This window comes from Danio rerio, chromosome 3, assembly GCF_049306965.1.
Source record: "Danio rerio strain Tuebingen ecotype United States chromosome 3, GRCz12tu, whole genome shotgun sequence".
Classification (NCBI taxonomy): domain Eukaryota; kingdom Metazoa; phylum Chordata; class Actinopteri; order Cypriniformes; family Danionidae; genus Danio; species Danio rerio.
In genome coordinates, this window is record NC_133178.1 from 10971093 (window position 1) to 10996940 (window position 25848).

Here is a 25848-nt window from a genome sequence, read left to right on the forward strand (position 1 = left end):
ATAAATAAAACAATCTAAGATTTAGAATAAATATTTAAAAAGTACCACCAATAGGGGGCGAAAAGCTGTAATTTGAATAGACATTTAACATAAAAAAAGTGTGGCAAGGTGCTTTTTGGAATTTTTGCTCTGTAAGGAAGTTAATGTTAATTACTATTCATTCATTTATTTTCCTTCGGCTTAGTCTTTACATTCATCAGGGATCGACACAGTTGAATAAACCACTAACGTATCCAGCATATGTTTTATGCAGCGGATGCCCTTCCAGCTGCAGCCTATCATTTGTAAACATCCATTCACACTCATTTACATACACACTATGGACAATTTAGCTTACCAAATTCACCTATACCACATGTGTTTAGACTGTGGGGGAAACTGGAGCACCCGGAGGAAACCCACATTAACATGAGGAGAACATGCAAACTTCACACAGAAATGCTAACGGACCCAGCAGAGGCTCGATCCAGCAACCTTCTTGCTGTGAGGTGACATCGTTACCCACAGCGCTGCCGTGCACTATTTAAAGGTATTAAATTCGGATACAGCCAATAACTTACTTTTGTGCCATCTTCACGTAAGGCAACATCAGCTGGAGATCCAGTCACGGCATGAAGGAGCACAGTGGAGGAGAAGTTACATTGACCTAGAATAAGATATCAAACATGAGGATCAATAATAATGTGTTAAGTTTAAATGAAAGGATTAAAATGCAATGGTTTAACCTCGTAGCAGAGGCAACAGGTCCACACTGGCTTGTCCTAATGCAGCGGTTTTCTCTTCTTTTTGTTTTTTCTCTTTTGGTAGGATCTCAAGCACTGTCACTGAGGATAAACATACATTTCTGCTTACATTTGCCGTGAATAATTAAACTGTATGACACTTTGCTTAATAGGTGTAAAGGCTGTAGTATACATGAATGGATGGATAAATACAAATAGATGGAAAAATAGTTAATTAAATGTTGTATTTAAATTACAGTTTAGATGCAAAAGCCTGTAAGTGCTGTCTGAAATTGTCTTGTGAAAAGATGTTTCTTAAGCTCCTAAGTATATGTAACAGGTTATGTCACATTAAATGCAATTAAAATAAGCAAATTGAAATGATAATTTTTGAAGATGGCACTAAATATATATATATATATATATATATATATATATATATATATATATATATATATATATATATATATATATATATATATATATATATAATTATATATAAATATGTAAATGTAAATGTAATGTAATGTGTATTTATATAGCGCATTTATTGTGTATGGCAATACACCCAAAGCGCTTCACAATCATGAGGGGGGTCTCTTCACACCCCCACCAGTGTGCAGCATCCACTTGGATGATGCGACGGCTGCCACAGGACAACGGCGCCAGTGCGCTCACCACACACCAGCTATTGGTGGAGTGGAGAGACAGTTATAGAGCCAATTCGGTGGAGAGGGGATGATTGGGAGGCCATGATCGTAAGGGCCGATAGAGGGACTTTGGCCAGGACACCGGGGTTACACCCCTGCCCTTTCACGAGAAGTGCCATGGGATTTTTAATGACCACAGAGAGTCAGGACCTCGGTTTAACGTCTCATCCGAAAGACGGCGCCCACTGACAGTTTTAGTGTCCCCTTCACTTTTACTGGGGCATTAGGACTCACACAGACCACAGGTTGAGCGGCCCCTGCTGGCCTCACTAACACCACTTCCAACAGCAACCTAGTGTTCCCTAGTGGTCTCCCATCCAGGTACTGACCAGGCTCAGCCCTGCTTAGCTTCAGTGAGTAACCGGTCTTGGGCTGCAGGGTGACATGGCTGTGGCCATAATATATATATATATCCTACCTGACAAAAGTCTTGTTGCTTATCCAAGTTTTAGGAACAACAAATAATACTTCTAGTTGATCATTTGGTATAAGAAGTGGCTTACTGTATATGAAAGGCAAAGGCCTCTAGATTAAGCTTATTTAATCAAAATAAAATATGATCATGCCTTGATTTTTAATTATTTTATTAAAACAGTAAGGTCTGACCTTGCTTAGACAAAAGTCTTGTACCTTAACAGAAATAATATACAGTATGGAATATCTAGTCATGATGCAGTGAAAAAAGAATTCATATTGTGTATGACTCCCATGAGCTTGCATCCATACATCTCTGCAATGACTCAAAGAAATCATTAATAAAGTCATCTGGAATGGCAAAGAACTTTCAGAGTTCATCAAGATTCATCTTCAAAGCCTCCTCAGCGCATCCTCAGATGCTCAATAATGTTCATATCATGTGACTGGGCTGGCCAATCCTGGAGCACCTTGACTTTCTTTCCTTTCAAGAACTGTGATGTAGAGAAAAGTCCATTTAAGGCAAGTCATTTTACTTGGCAGTGAAATGTGGGACTCTCAGGCCTCATATAGGCAGTATGCTCGGGCATTCTGTTTGAATGGGGAAACATCAAACTCTCTAAAACTACTTGCCAAGCTTACAATTTAATTTCATATTGCGAATACCTATTAAAATTAAACAATAGTTGTCTATTTTGTTTAATTTCTAAATGTTCGTATGACACAAAATCTGCAGAGTCACGTCTGGTCAAGCCTCTCCCTTGAAGATTTGTCATTCTATAACGATCGCTGATTGGCTTCTGTACTAGAAGGCGGGACTTCATTTGCCATATAGCGATCACTGATTGGCTTCTGTACTAGAAGGCGGGGCTTCATTCACCATATAGCAATCACTGATTGGCTTCTGTACTAGAAAGCGAGGCTTTATTCGCCATATTGACAGTTACACTTTTCCCCATTCAAAAGTATACGAGTGACATGTCTTGTGTATTCTGTAGTCTTTATGTAGAGGCTGAAGTATGAGAAGGAGTGCTATCCTGCTATTAAATTTATTATTAAATATATATCAAATTTAAACCTTAACTAATTCCTAGATTCGATCTAATATATCCATCAATTCAAGTAATCTTTCAAGTAATCATAAATAATAATAATAATTATAATAATAAATTAGTAAAACAAAGAAACAAACACAAAACAAAACTGTATGAATGTTTAACCTTTTATTTTTAATCCTTTTAGGCAAAGAAAAATACATAGCAACTTTATTGATACTGAATACATTATAATATATATTTACATATTTTATGTCAAAAAAGTGGCATAGTCTTTTAATAACCCGCAATATTTTTCTAATATTTCAATGAGTGTGCTACAAAGGCTTCATACTCACATATGACAGGTTTATGTGCCACATCATCAAGTGTGTGTGCAACTTCTGAGCATTCGAAACTACAGGTGAAGTTGTAAACCACATCTTTGTCCACAGGAACGTCCAGTTTTTGTGAGTCTCCCAGAACACATCCATTAAACTCCACCCGAATAAAACTGAGACACGAATCGGTCCTGCTGCCTTTCTGAAATGACCACAAATGAGTGGATAAGATAAGATTTTAAATAAGATTTTAAAATAAGATTTTACTTATTATAGCAGTAAATCACATAGCAATAAATACAGTACTTTGCAAGAATATATGAGAACAGATCTCTCTTTTAAATTCATATTTTTTATAGGATACTTTACAATGTTATATTTGTGCATATACTGTACATTAGAATAGTCAGTACTGAAGCCAAGTCTAGAACTTATCCAACAAAATAACTTACCATTATGGTCCAATCATTAGTACACTAGAATGCATATGTTAGGGAAAATATTCAAAAAAAAATATTATAAGAGGAAAAATATATATTAAATTTAGTTGAAATTTTATAGTTTGCATTTTTTTCTCAATATTTCGCTTGAATTTAATTGTATTATCTTTCTATTTCTAAAACTTTTTGGTGACTAAAATATTTTTAAATACATATATCTGTTTAACAAATCTGTTTTGTTCAAATGCACCAAATATACTTTACCTATAGTCACTGAGAAATGTATAAAATATTAATTTTCAAAATGGGATGTACTCATTTATGCTGAGCACTGTATATAATATACAACAGCTATTTTACTACAGTAAAATCATTTTTTAAATCTATAATAATTAATAAAGAGTGTATTATTTAAAAAGATTGCAAGGGACTTTCAGAATCTTTTTTATTTATGTATTTATTTATTGATTAAAAACAAAAGTATTAGCCCACAATTGCTTCAGATTTGTTGGCTGCACATTCGTCATGTGAATCTCCCATTCCACCACATCCCAAAGGTGCTCTATTGGATTAAGTTCTAGTGACTGTGGAGGCCATTTGAATACAGTGAATCCATTGTCATGTTCAAGAAACCAGCCTGAGAGGATTCACACTTTATTACATGGTGCATTATCCTGCTGGAAGTAGCCATCAGAAGACGGTACAGAGTGATTATAAAGGGATGGACATGGTCATCAACAATACTCAGGTAGACTGTGGCATTGACACGAATCACACAATTGACTTAATTGGTACTAATGGGGCCAAAGTGTGCCAAGAAAATATCCCTCCACTATTACACCACCACCAGCAGCCTGATCAATTGATACAATGGATGGATGCATACAATAATGTTGTTGACGCCAAATTCTGACCCTACCATCTGAATGTCGCAGCGGAAATTGAGACTCGGCAGACCAGGCAATGTTTTTCCAATCTTCTATTGTCCAATTTTGGTGAGCCTGAGTGAACTGAAGCCTCTGTTTCTTGTTCTTAGCTGACAAGATAGTGGCACCTGTTCTTCTGCTGCTGTAGCCCATCCGCCTCAAGGTTGGACGATGTGTTGCATTCAGAGATACTCAGAGATTTTCTTTTTTTCTGACCTTTCTCTGTAAACCTTAGAGATGGTTGTGTGGTAAAATCCCAGTAGATCAACAGTTTCTGAAATAATCAGACTAGCCCTTCTGGCACCAACAACCATGCCACATTCAAAGTCACTTAAATCACCTTTCTTCCCCATTCTGATGCTCAGTTTGAACTGCAGCAGATTGTCTGACCATGCCTACATGCCTAAATGCATTGAGTTGCTACCATGTGGCTGATATACCTAATAAAGTGGCCGTGAGTGTATTACTATATAAGTATTAGAAACTCCAAGAGTTCAGTCAAAGCAGGGTGAATCTGCCTTCAGCCACTACGCCCCTCGCTGCTGGAATCAGCTTCCAGAAATGATCAGATGTGCTCCAACATTAGGCACATTCAATTCGAGACTGAAAACACATCTGTTTAGCTGTGCCTTTACTGAATGAGCACTGTGCTAAGCCCGACAGATTGCACTATTATGTTTTTATAACCTATTTTAACTAGTTTTAATTTGTTTTTATCTGTTTTTATTCATTTTTATTGTCTGCATTTTATGTTTCTAAACTTGCCTTTTTTATTCCTGTGTATGTAAAGCACTTTGAATTGCCACTGTGTATGAAATGTGCTATAAAAATAAACTTGCCTTGCCTGCCTATATTAAAAGAGGGCTAATTATATATATATATATATATATATATATATATATATATATATATATATATATATATATATATATATATATATATATATATATATATATATATATATCATTAAAACAGATTCTGAAAGAAAATTATTGATACAAGTGGTGGCTCATGAAAATAAATTATTTTAATTAATTAATAATTGTTAATTATTTTATTACTACATTGTGCTACAGTTTTATTGTGAAATCAAATAACACACTTCTACCCGAGTAAAGTAATAGTAACATTTAAAGAAAGAGTTTGAAACCAACACCAACACATTAACCCTGATATAAAGCCTTATGAAAACTAGCTTCGCTTGTGATTACTGTTTTTAATTTCACGCTAAAATGTTAAAGATATTTTAACTGACTGTAATGATTTCTTACCAAACGACTAGCCGACATTACAGTGACCTGCACAGCCACAGCTCTCCCGAACTCTCTGTTATTCTCCATGTTAAAAAAAAAACAAGCTAATTCAGTTTCTCCTCACCACTAAACAACTGTTGCTCAACGAGCTTGTTTCCATAGCAACGATGCACAGTGTAGGTCTCGCGATACGTGAACGTGGTGTTTTGAAGCCGCGCTGCTGTGTGGACGTGAACGCAGCACAGGAGGGTGACGCTGAAGTTTTCGTTTATCTCTTTCTTTATTTTGACAGTCCGAGTTAAATGTTTAATTCAAGTTCACAAATGAGCTAAAGGTACTTGCTGGATGGATAAACGAAAGTGAAAGTGGGGTTCGTAGACAACAACGCGCGCGCTTCCGGCGGGTAACTAGAATCTATCACTCACTCCATGATAAGAGTCTTAAAAGTTTCTATAACGTTTCAAATGAGTTGTTATTGTTCAGTACGCACTTTGTAGTAAAGATAAATAACTGAGCTTTAAAACAAAACAATATGGCTGTTAAATAACTGAAATTTGTGACATATGTGCTTGAATACACTCGCCGGCCACTTTATTAGGTACACCTTACTATACCGGTTTGGACCCCCTTTTACCTACAGAACTGCCTTAATCCTTCGTGGCATAAATTCAACAGGGTACTGGAAATATTCCTCTGAGATTTTGGTTCATATTGGCATGATAGCATCACGCAGTTGCTGCATATATCATTTCAATGAATAATTTCACGTTACATTTTCTATGATATCTGAAATATTAAAGTGGAAACTTGCTTTTAGGATGCGCTCAATCTTTAATCATCACTTACCTATGCTATTTGTTAAATATAATTTTTACATAACATTTTCTATTGATAAATGTTTGTATATTGGTTGAATGTACACTTAATATGCTTAAGTAAATACTCTTCAGAATGATTTGGAGCTTTATAACAATAGTATTTAGGTAACTGAACTTTGTGACATCTGTGTTTATATATATATTATATATCTGTACATAATATTTACTCAGTGACAGTTTTGAGGTTATTTCACTCATATTACAATCATACTCGTAAGCTATCTGAAATTTTTTAGTAGACAGACACTTGCCTTTAAAGGCATAGTTCACCCTGAAATAAAAGTCAATGCACTATTTACTAACCCTCAAGTCGTTGTAAAGCTTTATGTGTTTCTTTCTTATGTTGGACAAACAAGATGATGTTTTGAACAAAGGTGGAAACCTGTAACCACCGACATCCATAGTAGGATAAACAAATACTGTGGAAGTCAGTTCAGTTTATTTATTAGGATTAACCCCTTGAGATGTACCATCTCATTTTCAAGGGGCTCCAACAATTCATCTCAATCACATAATAATAATGCCACAAGACAAAACAAAACACAAAATACATAGCATCCATAAAACAACAACAAAACATAAACATAAACATTAACAGAAGGGGAAGTCGTATATATATAAACACATTTATATTCATAGTACATAAATGTTCATATTATGTCAATGGTTACAGGTTTTCAGCATTCTTCAAAACATCTTCTTTCATGTGCAACAGAAGAAAGAAACTCATGAAGGTTTGGATCAAGTAATTGGTGATTTAAATGACTGAATATTTATTTTTGAGGTGAACTATCCCTTTAACACGCTCTCGGTGTACATAAAATCAGTTTTTGGCCTTGTTTGTTTGTCACTTGCCTATTAGCATTGGTTAAAAACTGACAGTTTTTGTGCGTTTCTGTCAGATATTGAGCATGTCTCTTCTTCATGCTGTTGATGAAGCTGTGAAGATGTGCAGAGCTGAAGAATCAAGACTCACTGAAAACGTCAGGCAGTGCAAAGAGATTTTAAACTCAATGTAAGATGATGTTTTTCTTTTATTTTCAACTTTTTATTGACTTTTTTTTTGTTATAGCATACTTGTCTTGAAATAGATGATGTAAAGTTAATTTTGTTTAAAAAAAAAATAAATAAATGATTGTCGTATTTTTGCAGGAGAACACGTGTGACAGAAACCAGTCACTTGGAAAATCCATCCAGCACTGATATTATAGATGGTAAGAGGATAATATAATTAAGCAATATCACACGAGTAGCAGTGCGATATGGTTGTATATCGGTATGGTGGGAGGCGTGTGCTGGCTCGAGGCCTCAGGCCAAGCGCCTTAGTGTGCACTTACACTGTGCTATCCGAACCGTGCCCAGGCGTGTTTCCCAGTTAGTTTGAGAAGTCTGAGTGCTCCGAATCGGGCTCAGGCGTGGTTCCATTGGCCTGCCTCTGGCCCAATTAGAAGAGGTGTGCCAGAGCGCGGTTCAGTTGTGCTTTGGTACAGTGCACTTGTAGTGCGAGTACAAAGCGTGCCCCACCCCGAAACTGAAGACGTGACAAAACTTTAACAGACTGCTTCATATAGATTCATTAATCATTCTTACTTTTCAATGAACACAAACTGTCGTAGTTTATTAAAGATGCAAACCCCTCACTGCACATCAGCTGCACCTTCAGCAAACCTCCTAATACCTGCAGCATGAGGAATTTTTATTTATGAGCGTCAAAAGTGGTGGATTTGATCAAATAATTATTTGACTGCATGTCTCTGCATCTCAAATGACTAAAACTATATACTGTAACTAAAGCAATCGCCACTGTACAGAGCGACAGTGCTTCTGTTAAACTCAACAGTCGTGCTCAGGTTCGCATAGCAAATGCCGGTGTGAGTGCAGGCCGCCAGGGGAGATAGGAGGTGGGACAATCGTGATTCAGGATGATTCAAGGCAACTGTACCTAGTGTGAGCAAGCCCTTAGTGTCCCACCAGTGACGATATACGGCCATATCGCACTGCTATGAGTGTGGTGTTGTGTTTATACAACAGTTCAACAGCATAATTGTGTGTATAAAAAAAGAAAATGAAACAGAGTCTCAAAAATCCTTTTGTATAAGGAACTACTTTCTTTCACCATTCATACGCAGCTGTAGCAGAACAGCAGAAACTGTTGCTACTTCACAAACATCACTTTATAGCTAGTATTTGAATGATTCTCTAGCGTGATGTCTAAAGTGAAGACAAAACAGGTGATTTTGCTCACATTTTAAGATTATAAGGCTAAACGGGATGAAATGCCTTCAGTCTACAGACATTTCCCAGTATTTCTCTGTTGCAATCGGGAGATTATAATAACCCCGAAAAAGCCAAAGAATCAGATTACTATGATATAAATACTGCACAACAAAATACCAAAGAGAGAGTCAGATCGACTTAGATAGTTACTTACCTGTTTTATAATGATTTGATTAGCTTTTGTTTAAAATTACACTGAGTTTTTCTCCTCTAAGGGGGTTGTTATGCAGTCTCTATCACCATCTTGTGGAGGAATGTCATCTGTCTTTGCTCTGCTCAGTATGACAGGATAATGGCAGCAAACACAGTGAATTTCCTATAAAATAGGCACTATCCTTATAAATAAACTGCATAGACAATCTAAACAACTATATTCTCACCTGAAAAAGCCTCAAAAGTACATTATGTTGTCCAACATCTGCAATATTTGTCAAACTGAGTCAATTCATCTGCTGTCACTTTATATGGGTGAAGTAATACACAAGGGTAAAAAGGCTGTATGAGTGCTGTTATTATGAGAATATCGCTCTGCTATCAGCCAATCAGATTCGAGAACCAGACACAACTGTTTATTTATCATAAGGCAAGGTAAGTTGATTTATATAATAGTGTTGTCAAACGTACATATATATTTTTTTATTTTTTTTTATATTTATTTTTTTATATATTTATATATATTTATATATATATATATATATATATATATATATATATATATATATATATATATATATATATATATATATATATATATATATATATATATATATATATATATATATATATATATTTATAAATAAATATTGCTTAAAGGGGCTAATAATTTTGACCTTAACATTTTTTTAAACAAAATGAAAAATTGCTTTTGTTCTAGCTGTAATAAAACAAATAAGACTTTCTCCAGAAGAAAAAATATTATAGGAAATGCCTTGAAAAATTCTTTGCTCTATTTAACATAATTTGGGAAATATTTGAAAAAGAAAAAAATTCACAGGAGGGCTAATAATTTAAACTGCATATAATTTATATGATTAATTTATGTGTTTAATTAAAATCTTTTGACAGCACTATGAAATTTATCTATAGACTCATACACAATGTTTGTTTGTGCTTCCTAAAACAGATATTTTACCTCAGGAAAAGCAAGAAATTGAAATGTTGGAGCAGGTGTTGAAAAAAGCGCTGAAAATCCGCAACACATCTGAGGCTCAAAAAGAACTTCACCCTGATGGTGCCCATAAAAAACACTGTAACAAAAGCAAGCATAAAGCTCTTGTTAATTATACAGTTAAGGAAGAAGGTAAAAGAAAACCAGAGAAATATGTTTCCACATCTGAGACGAGCAAAAAGCCCAATCACAGACGAGCAGCTGGTGGGAGTGTGACCCACGGGGCTCCCTGGACACGGCCTGTCCTGCTCCGGAAAAGTTCAACTGCTCATACAATGTCTAGAGGAAGGCTTACAGTCCCAAAGAGTTCTTCGGTAAAGATCTCTTCCACAGAATCCCAACAGAAGATCTGTGTCAAAACCACAAACATTAAAGAGTCATCTGAAGATGATTCACCATCAGTCTCTTGCCAAGAAGCGTCAACATCTGGCAAAGATGAGAAATCCACAACAGAAAGCGAGCAGTGGTATGTATGTGATGAGATATTCATTTGTTATATATATATAATTTTTTTTATATTTATATTTATGATATGATAATGAAATCTCATAGCCAATGTAGCTTGTATTACAGTAATCTTTAATATTAAATTTAACATCTTTATCTAAAAGTTTTATTTAGTCACTTATTTAGATTATATTTATTCATTTTTTTGTTTATTTATTTATTAATTAATTTATTTATTCATTTATTCATTCATTATATTCTGAATTCTGTTTTAAAATGTACTTTAGCATAGTTATTTTAAATGATAAAAGTTATTTTAAGCTTAATTTTACTGTTTTTGTTATTGTGCTTTTAATCAAATTAATGCAGACTTGGAAAGCAGTTTAAAGAAACATTTAAAAAATGTTAGCATCCCCCAGTTTCTGTTGTATATGGTGTTGTATATGCATTGCATAATAATATATTTTATTTATAGTTTTTCCCACCTTTCTTTCTTTTTTTTTCATCTAGGATACCGTCTCCTTTGATGCCAGTCTGGCGAGCACAGAGAACGAAACAGAACCGGTCAGTGTGATATTTTCTTTAATATTGTAGTATTTTGGGTTCACTACAAGCTAAGCATTATGTAGCAATAGTAATTTAGACGCTTACAATGTGGATCAGTAAATCTTTAAATAGTGTTGTGAAATCAAATTCACACCTTATACATTTGAAAATGAGACTAAAACGTCAATCTAATATTTTAGTCTTGTTAAGTGACAATGTCTTTTAAATTTCACATAAAACGCACATGAGACTTTGTTTTAATGTAATTTAATATTTAATTTAGTTGATTTTGCATTAAAAAGAGAAAGCTTAACTTGCATTAAACCCTTAAAAGTTAATTACAAATAACAGAATTTAAAGAAATAAAGAATTTAAATCATCATTATTTTTGATATTTATTGTTTTGACAAGGAAAAAAATGTGACATTTTTTATTAATAATATTGTATATTTTTTTTTACAGATTGTGGAGGAAAGTGTTAGACCAGCAATCAAAGCCAGTTCCAGAAAGATCTCGGTTTACAGAGAGACTTCGGGCAACTGTATCCTTCAGAATTGTCTCACTTGATCAGTCTCAAAAAGTGGATGCATGCAGTTATTATTTCTCCTGTTGGTGTGGTTTTTTATACTAATCCAGGACTAAACTCCAATGTATACTGTATGTGTAACAGATCTACTTATGGTTTAGGATTTTCTGAATTTTACACTTTGTTTATTCTGTCCTGAAGGCAGCTGCGCTCCAAAATAACAATAATGTTTTGCTGTTGCCATTTTTTCCCCTGCACTTTTTTTTCTTTTAATCTGAAATATTTCATATTTTTAACATGCTTCTTAGTTCTTATTACATTTCTATGCCTTACACATAATGTTTACCCCAAATGTATAGATATAATTTTCAACATGGGTCTCAAGTTATCCATTAACTTCATTACTTTCTTTGGAAAATTATCTAAAATTTTAAAGATACAATGGCAACACATAAGGAACATTTAAAATGATACAAAATGCCTTAAGCGACTAATAACTAGATCTTTATTTGGCTAAAACAAGTCAAGTTCATGATTAATGTAATTTCGCTACATGTGTGCACATACAGTGGAATGAAATGTCGTGTCTTGCAAGACCACGTTCCTACATAAATAAACTTAATCATAAATCTGATCACAACACTGGACGTAAGAGGGGTCCTGGTTTTAGAAGCTCGGGTCTTACTGTCATCCAGCCTGTGCAGATCTACAAATCTGCCACTTTAAAGAACTACATATCCAGTCATGCACCACTCGCATGCACCTGTTCCTCATTCAGTTAATTACACCCATAAACGACTGGGAGCTGCTCATGAACTGATTGATGAACTGACTTTATAAACAGCACACATGCACACTTCAGAGTCTTGTTTAACTGACATTACGACGCAATTTCCTTTGCCTTGCCTTTCTGTGTTTGACCCTTGCTTTGTTTGTTTATTTACATTGCTTTCTGCCTGTGCTGACCATTCACCTGTTTAATGACTCTGAATTGCCTATATACATCTGTTTGACCCTGTTGATCGTTGATTACCTGACCATTCTCCTAATAAACCCTGCATTTATATCCACACCTTTGTTGTTTGCATCCCCTTCACATTACATTGGGTGGTGCATAATAACAGTAGCTCTCGTCTTAAATAATGATTTATGAAAAGATCAGAGCTCAAATAACACGCACTTTAAGTAAGATGTCATGTAAATTAAAAGCTTTTACTTGTGTATCAATCATAAACTGGCACTAATTAAAGGTCTCGTGAAATTAAAATAAAGGTTTTTTAGATGTTAGTATCAGTATGCTAGTCTAATGCTGTGTTCACACTAGATGTGGCACGCGTGAATAAATTGTGCTGTTTACATTTTGAGTTTACCTGCTTCATTCGCACATCACATTTGCTTCATTCGCACGTGAAATTCACTTCACAATAGATGCGGATTTGCGTCATGGTTGGAGCTTCTGTCTGCCCGGTCAATCAAGCTTCATTGCTAAATGGCTAACATGGATTTTATTGAGAGAGTAGTTGTTTTTATGTGCTTTAGGAAGGCTGAAAAACAGCGTATATTTGTTCGACGCTGTGTCTGAGTCCAGTAGATCCTTTCTGAGGTGCACCCAGCTCTGTGAGTTCATCAACTCCTGAAACTGTACCTGGATGATGAAAGCTTTCAGCGGTGCTTCTGACTGAGTTAAGCACAGTTTGATAAGCCGTTGTCTGGTGTTGGCAGTATTTCGGAAGTATTTCCCCTTGGGATACCAACAACAGGCACTACATCATAATCACGCCTCTACAAGAGCAAACTCCTGATTGGTTAATGAGGCGCGAATGTTGCAGGGTTCATTCGGTTATGAAAAACCTGGAAAAGTCATGGAATTTTGAGATGGCATTTTCCAGGCCTGGAAAAGTTTCGAAAAAATCAGAAAAACCCATAAGGTTTTAGAAAAGTCATGGAAATTACATTCACACTTAGTCATTTAGCAGACATTTTTGACCAAAGCGACTTAAACTGTGGTCACACTACAGTTTGTGCTTGCAATATTCAGTCGTGCGGTGCTGCGAAAAGGGGCGGGGTTAAACAATAAGGTTAGATGTTAATTAAAATAAGCGATTGCTCCATATATTAAATTTCTCATTTTAAATTATCTTCTATTAGTCTTACGCAATCACCTGATGTGATTTCGTAGGTAAGAATTCACCAAGCTTGAACTTTCGATTGCAGTGAAATGCGAAACACATGCTTGCGTTTCTGGTCTGCCGCATTTGCATGAATGGAAGTCTATGGAGAGAAAAGTCCAGTGTAATCGCGGCTTTATAATAGAAGTAGTTTTACCTATTATTACTAGTTTAACAAACTATTAAGTCTATCTAAAATTAGTTTGACAAATATTTGTATATTGTAATGGAGTTGTTTTTACTTCTTTCTTTGGCCAAAAACATGCTCTAACATTATTAGTACTGCGTTAGCATCATCTAGTTTACATGGATATCAAAATAAATTGAAACTATTGCATGTTTTATAAAATGCTGTAATAAATGTAAACGTTTCTTATGATTTACGACGTATATGTAGAAATTACACGAAACATTAGGGCATGAAAATTGACTTAAAAGTCCTGGAAAAGTCATGGAATTTTGTAGTAAAAATGTGTATGAACCCTGATGTTCGCTAAAGTTCAGATTTTCCAACTCGAAAACTTCCATGTTAAGTCAATGCAAAGCCACAAAAAATCTTCCTGCGGTGCGTTTTGTGCGAATGAGGCGGCGTAAATGACGCAAATCGTACCTCAGAATGTCTGTTCGTGTCTTTGCATTGACTTAACATGTAAATCACTTGCGTTTTAACGCTTCATCCATGTCTGGTGTGAACAAAGCATTAAGGATATTTATTTAAGCTAGTGTGCTCCAAAACAGTGACAAAATGCATAATTAGATGCTAAAAACACCCAAATCTCGAAGTTTGTCACTTTTGACTAAATGGATTGTTTTGACATAACCTCATATTTCAATTACTCTTCAAATTTCCAACCAATCAAAGGCTCTCTAGTATCTAGTATAACCCGCCCTCTTCATTTGCACTTAATCTCAACCACTCCCACTGGGAGAGCTGTGATAAAATGGAAACTCAATTGGCTGTTTTTTTTTTTTAAATGGGAGGAGTTACTCTATGCCCCACCCTCTCCTTATATTTCAGTTGAGATGACATCAATCATCAAATAATAAAATACACATTTCAAAGCATTTTACATAGCATCTGACTAAGTTATAGATGTACTCCGGCATGCATTATTTGCTCTTAACGGCTGTTGTACCAGTTCCCATCAGAATGGCCTTCCAGACCTCCTGCTAATTTCCCAACAGAGATGGATGTGTTTTCACAGCATTGTCTTGACCTGAGACACTGCTTCCACACTGAACTACAGGCCCTGAAGAGCTCAGATAAAGGTATACACGTCAGGGGAACAAACATGAAGGGATGCGGGAAGACAGAAGTGTGTGGGGGCTGAGAAATGAGCAACTGGACTATAAGGATCTGTCCAAGGATAACACTGTCATTTAGCCTTTATTCCTCTGAGTCACAGGACATCTTACTGGCAGGCAGTTCATTTGATGCAGATAGAGATCAAGTGTGTGTATGTGCGTGTGTTTTACAGGAACAAAGCATGAGATACAATATGAGTCCTTGCGGATGCTGGAGGGTTTGGAGAAGATGACGGCAGAACTTCTTGCGCATATTGATCATCAGAAGAAAGGTACTTCACAGTCTCTAGTCGTGATGTCTGTTTGACGTCATTTTCAGGTCAGGGTTATTTACGATAAAAAAAATAAAAGCGTTTCACTGTCTTGATAAAAAAAACTTATGAAGCAGCAACACACACTGATGTTTAAAAACAACATGTTCCAATAATAGTGGATCGTGTCATGTGATATGACACACTACATCAAGTTACAGTAGGTCTCATTATAGGTTTTTAATGGTTATTTAAGTCTAAAAAACGACAAATATAAAGCAATTTTTGGAGCGAGAAAAAAATACATTAAGTGTAATTCATTCATCAATTTTTTTAATTGTTTTGATAAAAATGCATTATATTTGAACAACAGAAGCTAAGGGTGCACAATGTTATCCGAACCGTGCCCAGGCGCGTTTCCCAGATCGTTTGAAATGTGGAAGTGCTCTGAATTGGGCTCAGGTGCGGTTCAGTTGGCCGGCCCTGGCTCGCTTGGAAGAGATGTGCAAGAGTAGCACGCCTGAGCCCGAAACTGAAGATGAGACATGACATTAAATGGACTGTTTAATATGGATTTATTAATCATTCTTAATTTACAGTGAACGCAAACTGTCGTAGTTTAATTAAAGGTGCAAACCCTTCGCTGCACGTCAGCTGCACCTTCAGCAAACCTCCTAATGCTGTGTTCACGCCAGACGCAGAACGCGCGGATAAATCGCGATGTTCGCGCGTAAATTGCTGCGTGAACATTTGAGGTTACTCGCTTCGTTTGCGTGTCAAACCCCACTTCATTTGCGTGTCAAATTTACTTCAGAACAGGCGCAGATTCGCGTGATGGGCAGGGCTTCTGTCTGCCCGGTGACTGTAGCTTCGTTGCTAAATGGCTAACATGGATTTTATGAAGAAAATAACAGTGTTTATGTGCTTTATGAAGACTGAAAAACAGCGTCGATACGTTTAGGACCGTGTCTGAGTCCACTACATGCTTTCAGAGGTGCATCCAGGTCTGTGAGCTCATAAACTCTTCCAGAAATTGAACCTGGATCACGGAGGCTTTCAACAGTGCTTCTGACTGAGCCAAGTCCAGTTTGATGACTTGATGTTTGTGTCGCCTGGAGGATTTCCCCTGGGACACCATCAACAGGTTCTACGTCACAATCACGCCCCCACAAGAGCAAGCTTCTGATTGGTTAACGTGGTGTGAATGTCCGCTGAAGTTCAAATTTTCGAAGAGATTCGCGCAAAACGCTGGTTAAGCGCGTCAAACGCGCAAAACGCTCGATTCACCTCGCACGTATTACGCTATTCGCACCGCGCCATTTGCGCAATTCGCGTCATTCGCTTCGCGCCATTCGCGTGTATTGCGCCGCAGGATGTCTATTTGCGCGTTTGCATTGACTTAACATGTAAATCACTCGCGCTTGACGCGCGTGCCGCGTCTGGTGTGAACACAGCATAATGCCTGCAGCACGAGGACTTTTATGATAATTTATGAGCGTCAAAAGTTGTGGACCTGTTCGATAACATATTTGACTGCGTCCCAAACGACTAAAAATAATACAAAACAATATAACTAAAGCAGTCTTCACTGTGCTGAGTGAGAGCGCTTCTGAACAGTCATCGATGAAGTAAGCATGCTCGGGCTGATAGGTAAAAAAGCAATGTGAGTGCAGGATGAGAAGGAGAGGGGAGGGGGGAGGGGGGAGTACGCCCTAATACATTTTGTATAATAGAGTTCATTCATTCATTCATTTTCTTTTCGGCTTAGTACCTTTGTTAATCATGGGTCACCACAGCAGAATGAACTGCAAACGTATGCAGCACATGTTTTAACAATTAAATTTGAATTAAAAATTGTATAATATTTATCAACATAAAATGTATTGAATTTGATTTATTTTTACTTTTTTATTTATTTATTAACTAAATTATTGTAATAAGAATTGTAGACTTTTTAGAACTGTAGAATAATCTTGTCTCATCCTGCTGTTCACATGGTATTAGCAGTAACTCACTACATTGTTGGGTTCAGTCTAGTACATTAAAGTGAATCACACTCCTCATCTACAGTCTATTTTGGGTCTAATGTGGTGTCAGTAGTCTATAATCTGTTCACCCTCAGTTTAACATGGCCAGTTGTGTCGTGTTAACGCACAGACGGAACAATTTCCACAAGTGGACACTCAGTGCAGTTAACCAAGAAGACAAAATTCCCATCCCTTTTATCAAATAATGTGAGCGGCTACATGTTTTTCTCATGTAGTTTGAAGTGTTCCCTCTGGATTTGATGGGTGACATTTCAAAAAACCTTACACAATGGTTCATCATTTTGAAACTTCATCTTTTGCAATCTTATTAAAATCCCCAGACCCCAGAGGAATCATGGATAACATTTCCCATGTTCTTACTTCTTGGGAAAGCAATTAATCTACTGTAAACACAAGCTCATTTTTCCATGTTATTCCTTGTTAGGTATAAATGTCATTTGCTATTAGAATATTAATAAAGCGCACATATTGTGCCTGTTTTAATAAGATGTAAAACAAAACTCTGATGTCATCAGTATGTGTCTGGGAGGTTTCAGCTCAAATACCCAACAGATCATTTATCATAGCTTGTCAAATGTGCCTCTATTTAGGTGTGTGCAAAAAAAAAAAAAAAAAAAAAAAAAACAGGTTTTGTGTTTGTATCTTTAAATGCAAATGAGCTGCTGCTTTCCAGAAGAGGGTGGAACCTTTACAGTATTCTGACACTCCTGAAACAACAAAACAAGTGAATGTCCCACAGATGAAATGTCAGAAATTACATGTAAATTAAAGCCTTACGTGTTCAAACCAGATTCAGACAATGATAGAGAGGAAGAGTTTACAAATTCTAGACTGAATCAGGCCTTTTCTGAACGGAAGTATACATTCTCATAGTTGGATCAAACTCATCAACTACTGTTAGTACAGTTGTCTTATCTTTGCAGAAGAATGCTTTACAATTATTCGCAGGACTCTCGCTAAATGAAAATAACTTAACATTAATTTACCAAAACAAATTACTGCATAAAAAACAAGAACGACTAAAATAATAATAAAATGAACAGGCGATAACATGTTCAATACTTGGACATTGCTAAAGGCAAAAAGGCTAATGCATGTTCTGAAGCAGTATTAGGACAAGAGCTTTTCTGTTTGACATCTTGGGAAATCAATGTTTATTGCTATTTCGTTTCATTGCAAAGTTATTAGCCTATTTCTATGTTCTAAATCTGAAAAGCTCCTCATTTGTGTCCATCATTCCATTTACTTAAACACAATCAAAACAAAACATATTTGTTTATATTTCCATTTCTTTTTTTTATTCATATTCAAAAAAGAAGAAAACAAATAACTGAAGCAGTGATAATAAAACCATTTATATGTTTACCCTCAGGCTTTTGCGGGTGGGAGAGGGAGAACATAATATACAGTACATCCGGAAAGTATTCATAGCGCTTCACTTTTTCCACATTTTTTATGTTACAGCCTTATTCCAAAATTGATTAAATACATTGATTTCCTCAAGATTCTACACACAATATCCCATAATGACAATGTGAAAAAAGATTTTTTGAAATTGTTGCAATTTTATTAAAAATAAAAAACCTGAAAAATCACATGAACTTGAGTATTCACAGCCTTTGCTCAATACCTTGTTGATGTACCTTTGGCTGCAATTACAGCCTCAAGTCTTTTTGAATATGGTGCCACAAGCTTGGCACACCTGTCTTTGGGAATTTTTGCCCATTGCTCTTTGCTGTACCTCTCAAGCTCTATCAGGTTGGATGTGAAGTGACGGTGTACAGCCATTTTCAGATCTCTCCAGAGATGTTCAGTAGTTCATTTAGTTCTGGGCTCTGGCTGGGCCACTTAAAGACATTCACCAAAAAATCTTCTCTCACATTGTCATTATATGGGGTATTATGTGTAGAAATTTGAGGAAATAAATAAGTTTTATTCATTTTGGAATAAGGCTGTAACAAAAAAATATGGAAGAAGTGAGCGCTATGAATACTTTCCAGATGCATTGTATATTTTTGCAGGAATGGGACTGAATCTTGCTGGAGCAGGTCTGAAAAATCTGTCCCGTGTAGGTCTCTAGCATAAAGCTCTGATATTATTGACCCATCAAACAATATTTAAAGGGTTTTTATTTGCCCAAAAATGGACATTGTTATTAATGACTCACCTTCATGTCGTTCTCATCACCCGTCGTTCATCTTCAAAACACAAATGAAGATATTTTAGATGAAATCGTAGAACTCCCTTATCTTCCATAGGCCGAAATGGTCTCAAAATGTTCAAAGTCCGGAAAAGGAACCAAAAATGTTTTTAAAACAGTCCTTGTGACTTCAGTGGTTCAACTGTAATCATACGAAGCTCCAAAAAAAACTTTTGTGCACCAAAAAACCCTGTAAAAACTTCTTTATTTGCTTTTGTTTTTTCATTTTTTAATTGAGTTTTTGGTCATTGGAATCTACAAAACGTAAAAAAGATTTAGTAGTTTTTGTGACGGTTACACCTTGTCTCCTCCAACTATTCACATGGTATGAGCAATAACTTACTATATTTTCATCTTGGTTCAATGTAGTATGATCAAGTGAATCACACTTCTCATATTCAGTCTATTTTGGGTCTAATGTGGCTATAATCTGTTCACCACCAGTTTAACATGACCCGTTGTGTCTTCTTCATGCCCAGATGAACAATTTCTTCAATTTGTCTTCTCTTCTCTTTTACTATAGTCAGATCAACTTTTTTAGCATTAGTGTCAGCAGCACAACATGCAAGCATTGCAGCCTGATCTAATGCATTATCCATTGGCGAACTCAAGTCATTGTTTTTTATTTATTGATTTATTTATTTTTTGGTGCACAAAAGTGTTCTTGGATCATCGCATGATTGCATTTATAGTAACATAATCACATCAAAGTTTCTGAAAGCTAAGAAGGTCAAGGTGGTCCAGGATTGGCCAGCCCAGTCACCAGAAATGAACATTATTGAGCATGTCTGGGGAAAGATGAAGGAGGAGGAATTGAAGATGAATCCAAAGAATCTTGATGAACTCTGGGAGTCCTGCAAGAACGCTTTCTTTGCCATTCCAGATGACTTTATTAAGTTTGAGTCATTGCAGAGATGTATGGATGCAGTCCTCCAAGCTCATGGGAGTCATACACAATATTCATTCTGTTTCACTGCACCAAGACTTTATATTCTATACTGTACATTATTTCTCTTCATTGACAAGAGTTTTGCCTAATCAATGTCAGACCTTATTGTCCTAGCTAAATCATTAAAAATCAAGGCATGATCATATTTAATTGTGGTCAAATAAGTGTAATCTAGAGGCATTTGCCTTTCATATAGGCCACTTCTGATACAAAATGATTAACTAGAAGTCACATTAGTAAATGTTGTTCCTAAAATTTGGGTAGGATCTTGGATCTTTGGCACATTTACAGTACCTTAAAAAATGAAATTCAACAACAATGTTCTCAGTGGCTGGATTTTGAAAGTCTATGGAGATTTTTATCTTCATCGGTGTTTATAATGTTCATTAGTTCATTAGCGAGCTGACAACAGAATAAATGTAAAGCTAGATTTTCTACTCCAGATTTAATAAAATTTCAGTTGCTAAAGCGGGACATGTAAATGTAAAACTGATGCTTTTGTGCTGTGGGTGAAAACATGTAGAATATGGGCCAGAAATATATAATAAGAGCCCCTTCTTATGTAGAAGAGCGAAATCTGCGCACGATAAACATTTTTCCTCATGTATGCAGATAATGCTTATCAAAACGAAGCTTCTGGCTTTCCTTTTTCATGTTATCTAAAAAAAAATCCACCAGAGACCCAATTATATCACTTAAATCTCTTTCATGATGTATCCTTTAAGACATTTCTATTTTTTTTTGCAGTTTACTTCAGGTTGGATTATATGGCTTGATAAACTGGATATTTCAAATGCAGTAATACAGAAACCCCTTGTGTTCCTCAGATTGGGAGAGGTGGGATAAGTGGAGCTCCAGGTGTCTGTGTCCTGTTCGCAGGAGAGGTGAATGGGTTGACCGTGATGGATCCGTCCTGCCGCCAGTCCTGTCCTACACCAGTGAGGAGGAACTAAGAGAACTGGAGAGACAAAAGCTTAGAGTAGAGCAACTTCAGCAGGCCCTTCATCTACAGCAGGTTTCAGTAACATCCATTGTTTTATGTACATTTTGGAATAGTTTGTCTATCATTCCTTTGCATAGACTTAACACTTAAATCTGCACCATTATATTCAAGAAATACATTTTTCCCCTACATTTGGACTAAACAAGGTGTCTTAAGCAACTAGTTTAAAAAGCTTAACTAGCAATTAGCTTTGGTTCCATCCATCATTTTTATTTTTTTTATTCCAACATGCATTTTAAAAACATGTGCTCAATTGAGTCGAATCATTTGTTTTGTTTATCCATCTCAAATATATATATTTTTTTATTTTACACATTTTTTATTGGTATTTAACTAGGCCATACGTGGTAGTACAAAATACAGAACAAGAAAAATCACAGACCGTCTTGGTTTTCTTATTTTCCTACTGTCCCCTCAAAATAAACTAAAATTAAATGTATTTATTAAAAACAAACATATATTTAAAAAAAAGAGAAAAAAACAACAATGCAAAATAATAAAAAAGCAAGGTTATAAAAAAGTAAATAAGAGTAAAAAAGATCCCTTCAAGGAGTCAATATTCCCTCTTTCCAGTAGTTTACAGTGTAATTGAGCTGATATCACGGTAAGCCGCTGGTATAATCTAAAACTTGATGCCAGGTCTTGTAAAAGGATTTTATGCAGCTTTTTATTTCAAGATTTCTCAGATCAACAGATTTCTCGTGTTTCCATCTCTAATATATATTTAAAAAATATCTGAGCAGAATACATTTGTAAAGTTATCTTTCATAATTGTCTAGCATGACAGTGTTGCGTGCCACTAACAGTGAATGCACACACAATTTAAAACAGGAACACATTTTTCACAACTTCTGGAAGCAAGAGCTTAAATAGTTTTAAGGAGATTGTCCTGAGGTTTTCTGGGATGTGATTCTTCTATATAAATACAGATTTTCATATTTTCTAAGCTCAATGAGGTGACCTTTGCAATTTGTCTGTGCTTTTTTTTTCAACTCTCACCTTTGCATTTGTTATTATCCTCAGCAAGTAATCTGTTCTTATGTCTTAATTTATTAAATGTAATACCTGAAAGTGTCTTAAGTTTAGATTATATTACAAATGTATATAAAAGTATATTTAGCATTAATTTAAACTATCAAAAAGTAGGGATGGTCAATGCAGTGGCGCAGTAGGTAGTGCTGTCGCCTCACAGCAAGAAGGTCGCTGATTCGAACCTCGGCTCAGTTGGCGTTTCTGTGTTGAGTTTGCATGTTCAACCTGCGTTCGCGTGGGTTTCCTCTGGGTGCTCCAGTTTCTCTCACAGTCCAAAGACATGCGGTACAGGTGAATTGGGTAGTGTATGAGTGTGAATAAGTGTGTGTGTGTGTGTATGTGGATGTTTCCCAGAGATGGGTTGCTGGAAGGGCATCCGCTGCATAAAAAAGTGCTGGATAAGTTGGCGGTTCATTCCGCTGTGGCGACCTCGGATTAATAAAGGGACTAAGCCGAAAAGAAAATGAATGAACGAATGAATGAATGAATGAATGAATGAATGAATGAATGAATGAATGAATGAAAAAGCAGGGACTAAGCCGAAGGAAAGTGAAAGTGGTAAACTCTTAGCAATGTGGCCTATCTTTTCAGGGGGGAATGTTAAAGTATTTTAGGCTGCTCATTTCAACTGGACTTAGTATTTTTTCTTAGTTCGATATGTCGGCTAATTAGTAGCTTATTAATCACGTGGAATAAAGAGTCTACTAAGTTACAGGAAAAATTATATTCTATGGACATAAGAGAACTAACCGAGTTAGTGGTGCCATCTAGTGGTGGTGTATGAATCTGTCCTGACATAGAAGTATAAGTATAAACCTATTAAATATTAGTTAGGTGACTATTAAACTGCTAAACATGATAAAATAAAAAAAGTAACTTCAATTTTGTGGCCAATATCAAATATTTATATAAAGAATATTAGTTATTATATTTTTAGAATATAAAAATTCTAAAAATATATTATTATTATTATTATTATTTAAATTATTATTATTATTATTTAAAAAACACACACATATATATATATATATATATATATATATATATATATATATATATATATATATATATATATATATATATATATATATATATATATATATATATATATTTGCTTTCTTTTTCTATTGAATTTATATTTCTCCAAAATGTAGATTCTTGCCGTTATTATTTTTGTTATATATATATATATATAGACACACACACACACACATATATATAGGCACGCGCCTCCCACCAGTGCTGATATAAAGCCATATCGCACCGCTGTGAGTTTATTTAGATTATATTCAGCAGCAAATCAGCACATTATAATGATTTATAAAGCATCATATGACACTAAATATTAGAGTAGTGGCTCCTTTTTTAAAAATCAATATAAAATGATATTTAACATTTTAAAAATATTGCAATTTGTTTTACTCATTTTCTGTGTATTAAAGGGGACCTATTATGCAAAAAATGACTTTTATAAGGGGTTTAAACAGTTGTTTGGTAAAAGTCTGTGAATATAACCAACTCTAATGGTGAAGGTTAAATTGTATTTTTTATAATCCCACTTGATAAAAACAGTCTGCAGAAACACCTTGATTGACATTTTTCCTTTGGTGTCATCAGAGGGAGAAAAGCCCCGCCCACTAGTAACAATCCCTCCCTCATTAGCATAAGGTGTTAGTCTTGTTTTTGAATCTGCCACTATGCAGACACATAGGCATTTATAGCTCCGCCCTCTTATGAAAAAGAGCACAATCTCATTTGTATTTAAAGCCACAGTCATCAAAGTGCCACAACTAGGACCAAAGCCTAAAAGTGGGCAGTTTCAAACAGCTATAAAACCTTATTTGTGTTGTATTTTAAGCTGAATTTACTCATATAACCTGTATGGACATCAGAGACTTATTTTACATCTTGTAAAAAGGGGCATAATAGATCCCCTTTAATAAATTCTGCATTGTTTTCTGTTTACAGGCAATGTCCGATAGCCTTGCGGGTTTCTGGGACTGCCCTCCTGGTGGAGAACGGTCCAGCGCTGTAGCTTTGCGTGGTCTGTACTCTCTTCTGGCGGAGGGAGGCATTCAGTTCCCATTGCTGGTTTTGGATTCAGAGTGAGACTTGCTCGAAAAACAAGACTGTATTTCATGGTTGATCCGCTGCATTCCAAGAAGCACAGCAGGGAGGTATATCTACAAGCTGACACCAAACCATCTCCAAAACTCTAAACAAGTTCTCTGAGCGCGTTTGTCTTTTAATGGGTCACACGAGCGACTGCAGCTGCTGTTCACAAACTCGAATAAAGCTTCCAGCTGACGTCTCTCAGGATCCGTGAGTGAGGATTTCATTTCGTTTCGTGTCACACTCCTCCATCCAGCAAGCATTATCCTCTATTACTGCCTTTATGTGGCTTTCTGATGAGCTCTTCCTGTATGAATTCATTACTCAGCCTGCCAAACCACTGGCGTCTTTTGAATACTAATGACATCCCTGCTTAAACAACAGCAACAAAAACATCACAGACTTCTAATTATTTTAAAGTCCGCATGAAATTAAATTTGAAATGTTAGTTTTGCTAGCTTACGTTGTTATTCTTACACTGTATCCTAACATGACACGATGCAAGATTCTAGCGACAAGCGATTTGTTTGTTTGCACCAAAAGCAACGACACACGACAGAAGCATTTAAATATCAGCCACTGCACAAAAGGGTGAATGTTTTTAATCTAATTAATACATATTAAATAATGATAATAATACAAATTTTGTATTTGTTTTGGCGTCACGGTGGCGCAATGGGTAACACGATTGCCTAATGCCTACTTTAGACTGCATGATTTTAGCCCCGATTATGACTCGCCGACAAGTTTTGAGAAATCGCGACAAATTTCTGAAATCACAGGCAAATCAGTGCTTGTGCACGTGAGTGACAATCACACAGTATGAACTATCAAAGACACGATCTGAGAGAATCGCCGATGAGTCGCCGATGCCTGTGAGAAATTTGGCGTGCTTAATATCTGGAACTTTCGGCGATTCAAATCATGCCGTGTGAAATGAGTTTTGACTGAATATAACATCAGCGATCGCCTACAGCCAATGAGAGAGCGGCATTCACTTGTGTGTGTACCTGCAGGTCAGCGGGAGGTTGGGGGAGAAGTTAAAAGCTCTCATTTTCAGTTTATTTGGACCCAAGAAATGGAGGAAAAAACTAGTGT

The 25848-nt window shown here is 35.8% G+C and overlaps 2 protein-coding genes across 8 annotated transcripts in view; one reads left to right on the forward strand and one right to left on the reverse strand.

Annotated features, from left to right (window-relative positions):
* The window catches only part of cfap70 (cilia and flagella associated protein 70), a 68421-nt gene extending 62418 nt beyond the window's left edge, over positions 1-6003 (reverse strand). For all 3 annotated transcript variants that reach the window (XM_009299211.5, XM_073944158.1, XM_009299210.5), the window contains exons 1-4: positions 5859-6003; positions 3240-3423; positions 726-824; positions 561-646 (exon numbers count right to left, since the gene is read on the reverse strand). In XM_009299211.5, the coding sequence (XP_009297486.2) occupies positions 561-646; positions 726-824; positions 3240-3423; positions 5859-5927 (438 nt within the window). In that variant the 5' untranslated portion in view covers positions 5928-6003. The remainder of the gene's footprint in view (positions 1-560; positions 647-725; positions 825-3239; positions 3424-5858) is intronic.
* Positions 6004-6043: 40 nt separating this feature from the next.
* On the forward strand, positions 6044-25499 carry tedc2 (tubulin epsilon and delta complex 2). 5 transcript variants are annotated; one of them, XM_073944169.1, is made up of 11 exons: positions 6044-6243; positions 7392-7502; positions 7621-7733; positions 7871-7932; positions 10119-10629; positions 11121-11174; positions 11619-11697; positions 14990-15119; positions 15329-15427; positions 21431-21618; positions 24607-25499. In XM_073944169.1, the coding sequence occupies exons 3-11, from the start codon at positions 7630-7632 to the stop codon at positions 24745-24747; spliced, it is 1368 nt and encodes a 455-aa protein (XP_073800270.1). In that variant the 5' UTR covers positions 6044-6243; positions 7392-7502; positions 7621-7629; the 3' UTR covers positions 24748-25499. The 5 variants fall into 5 exon arrangements, with proteins under 5 accessions (XP_073800270.1, XP_073800268.1, XP_068074833.2 ...); XM_073944167.1 differs by having other exon boundaries at positions 7392-7452; XM_068218732.2 differs by lacking the exon at positions 7392-7502 and having other exon boundaries at positions 6044-6516.
* The last annotated feature ends 349 nt before the right edge of the window (positions 25500-25848 follow it).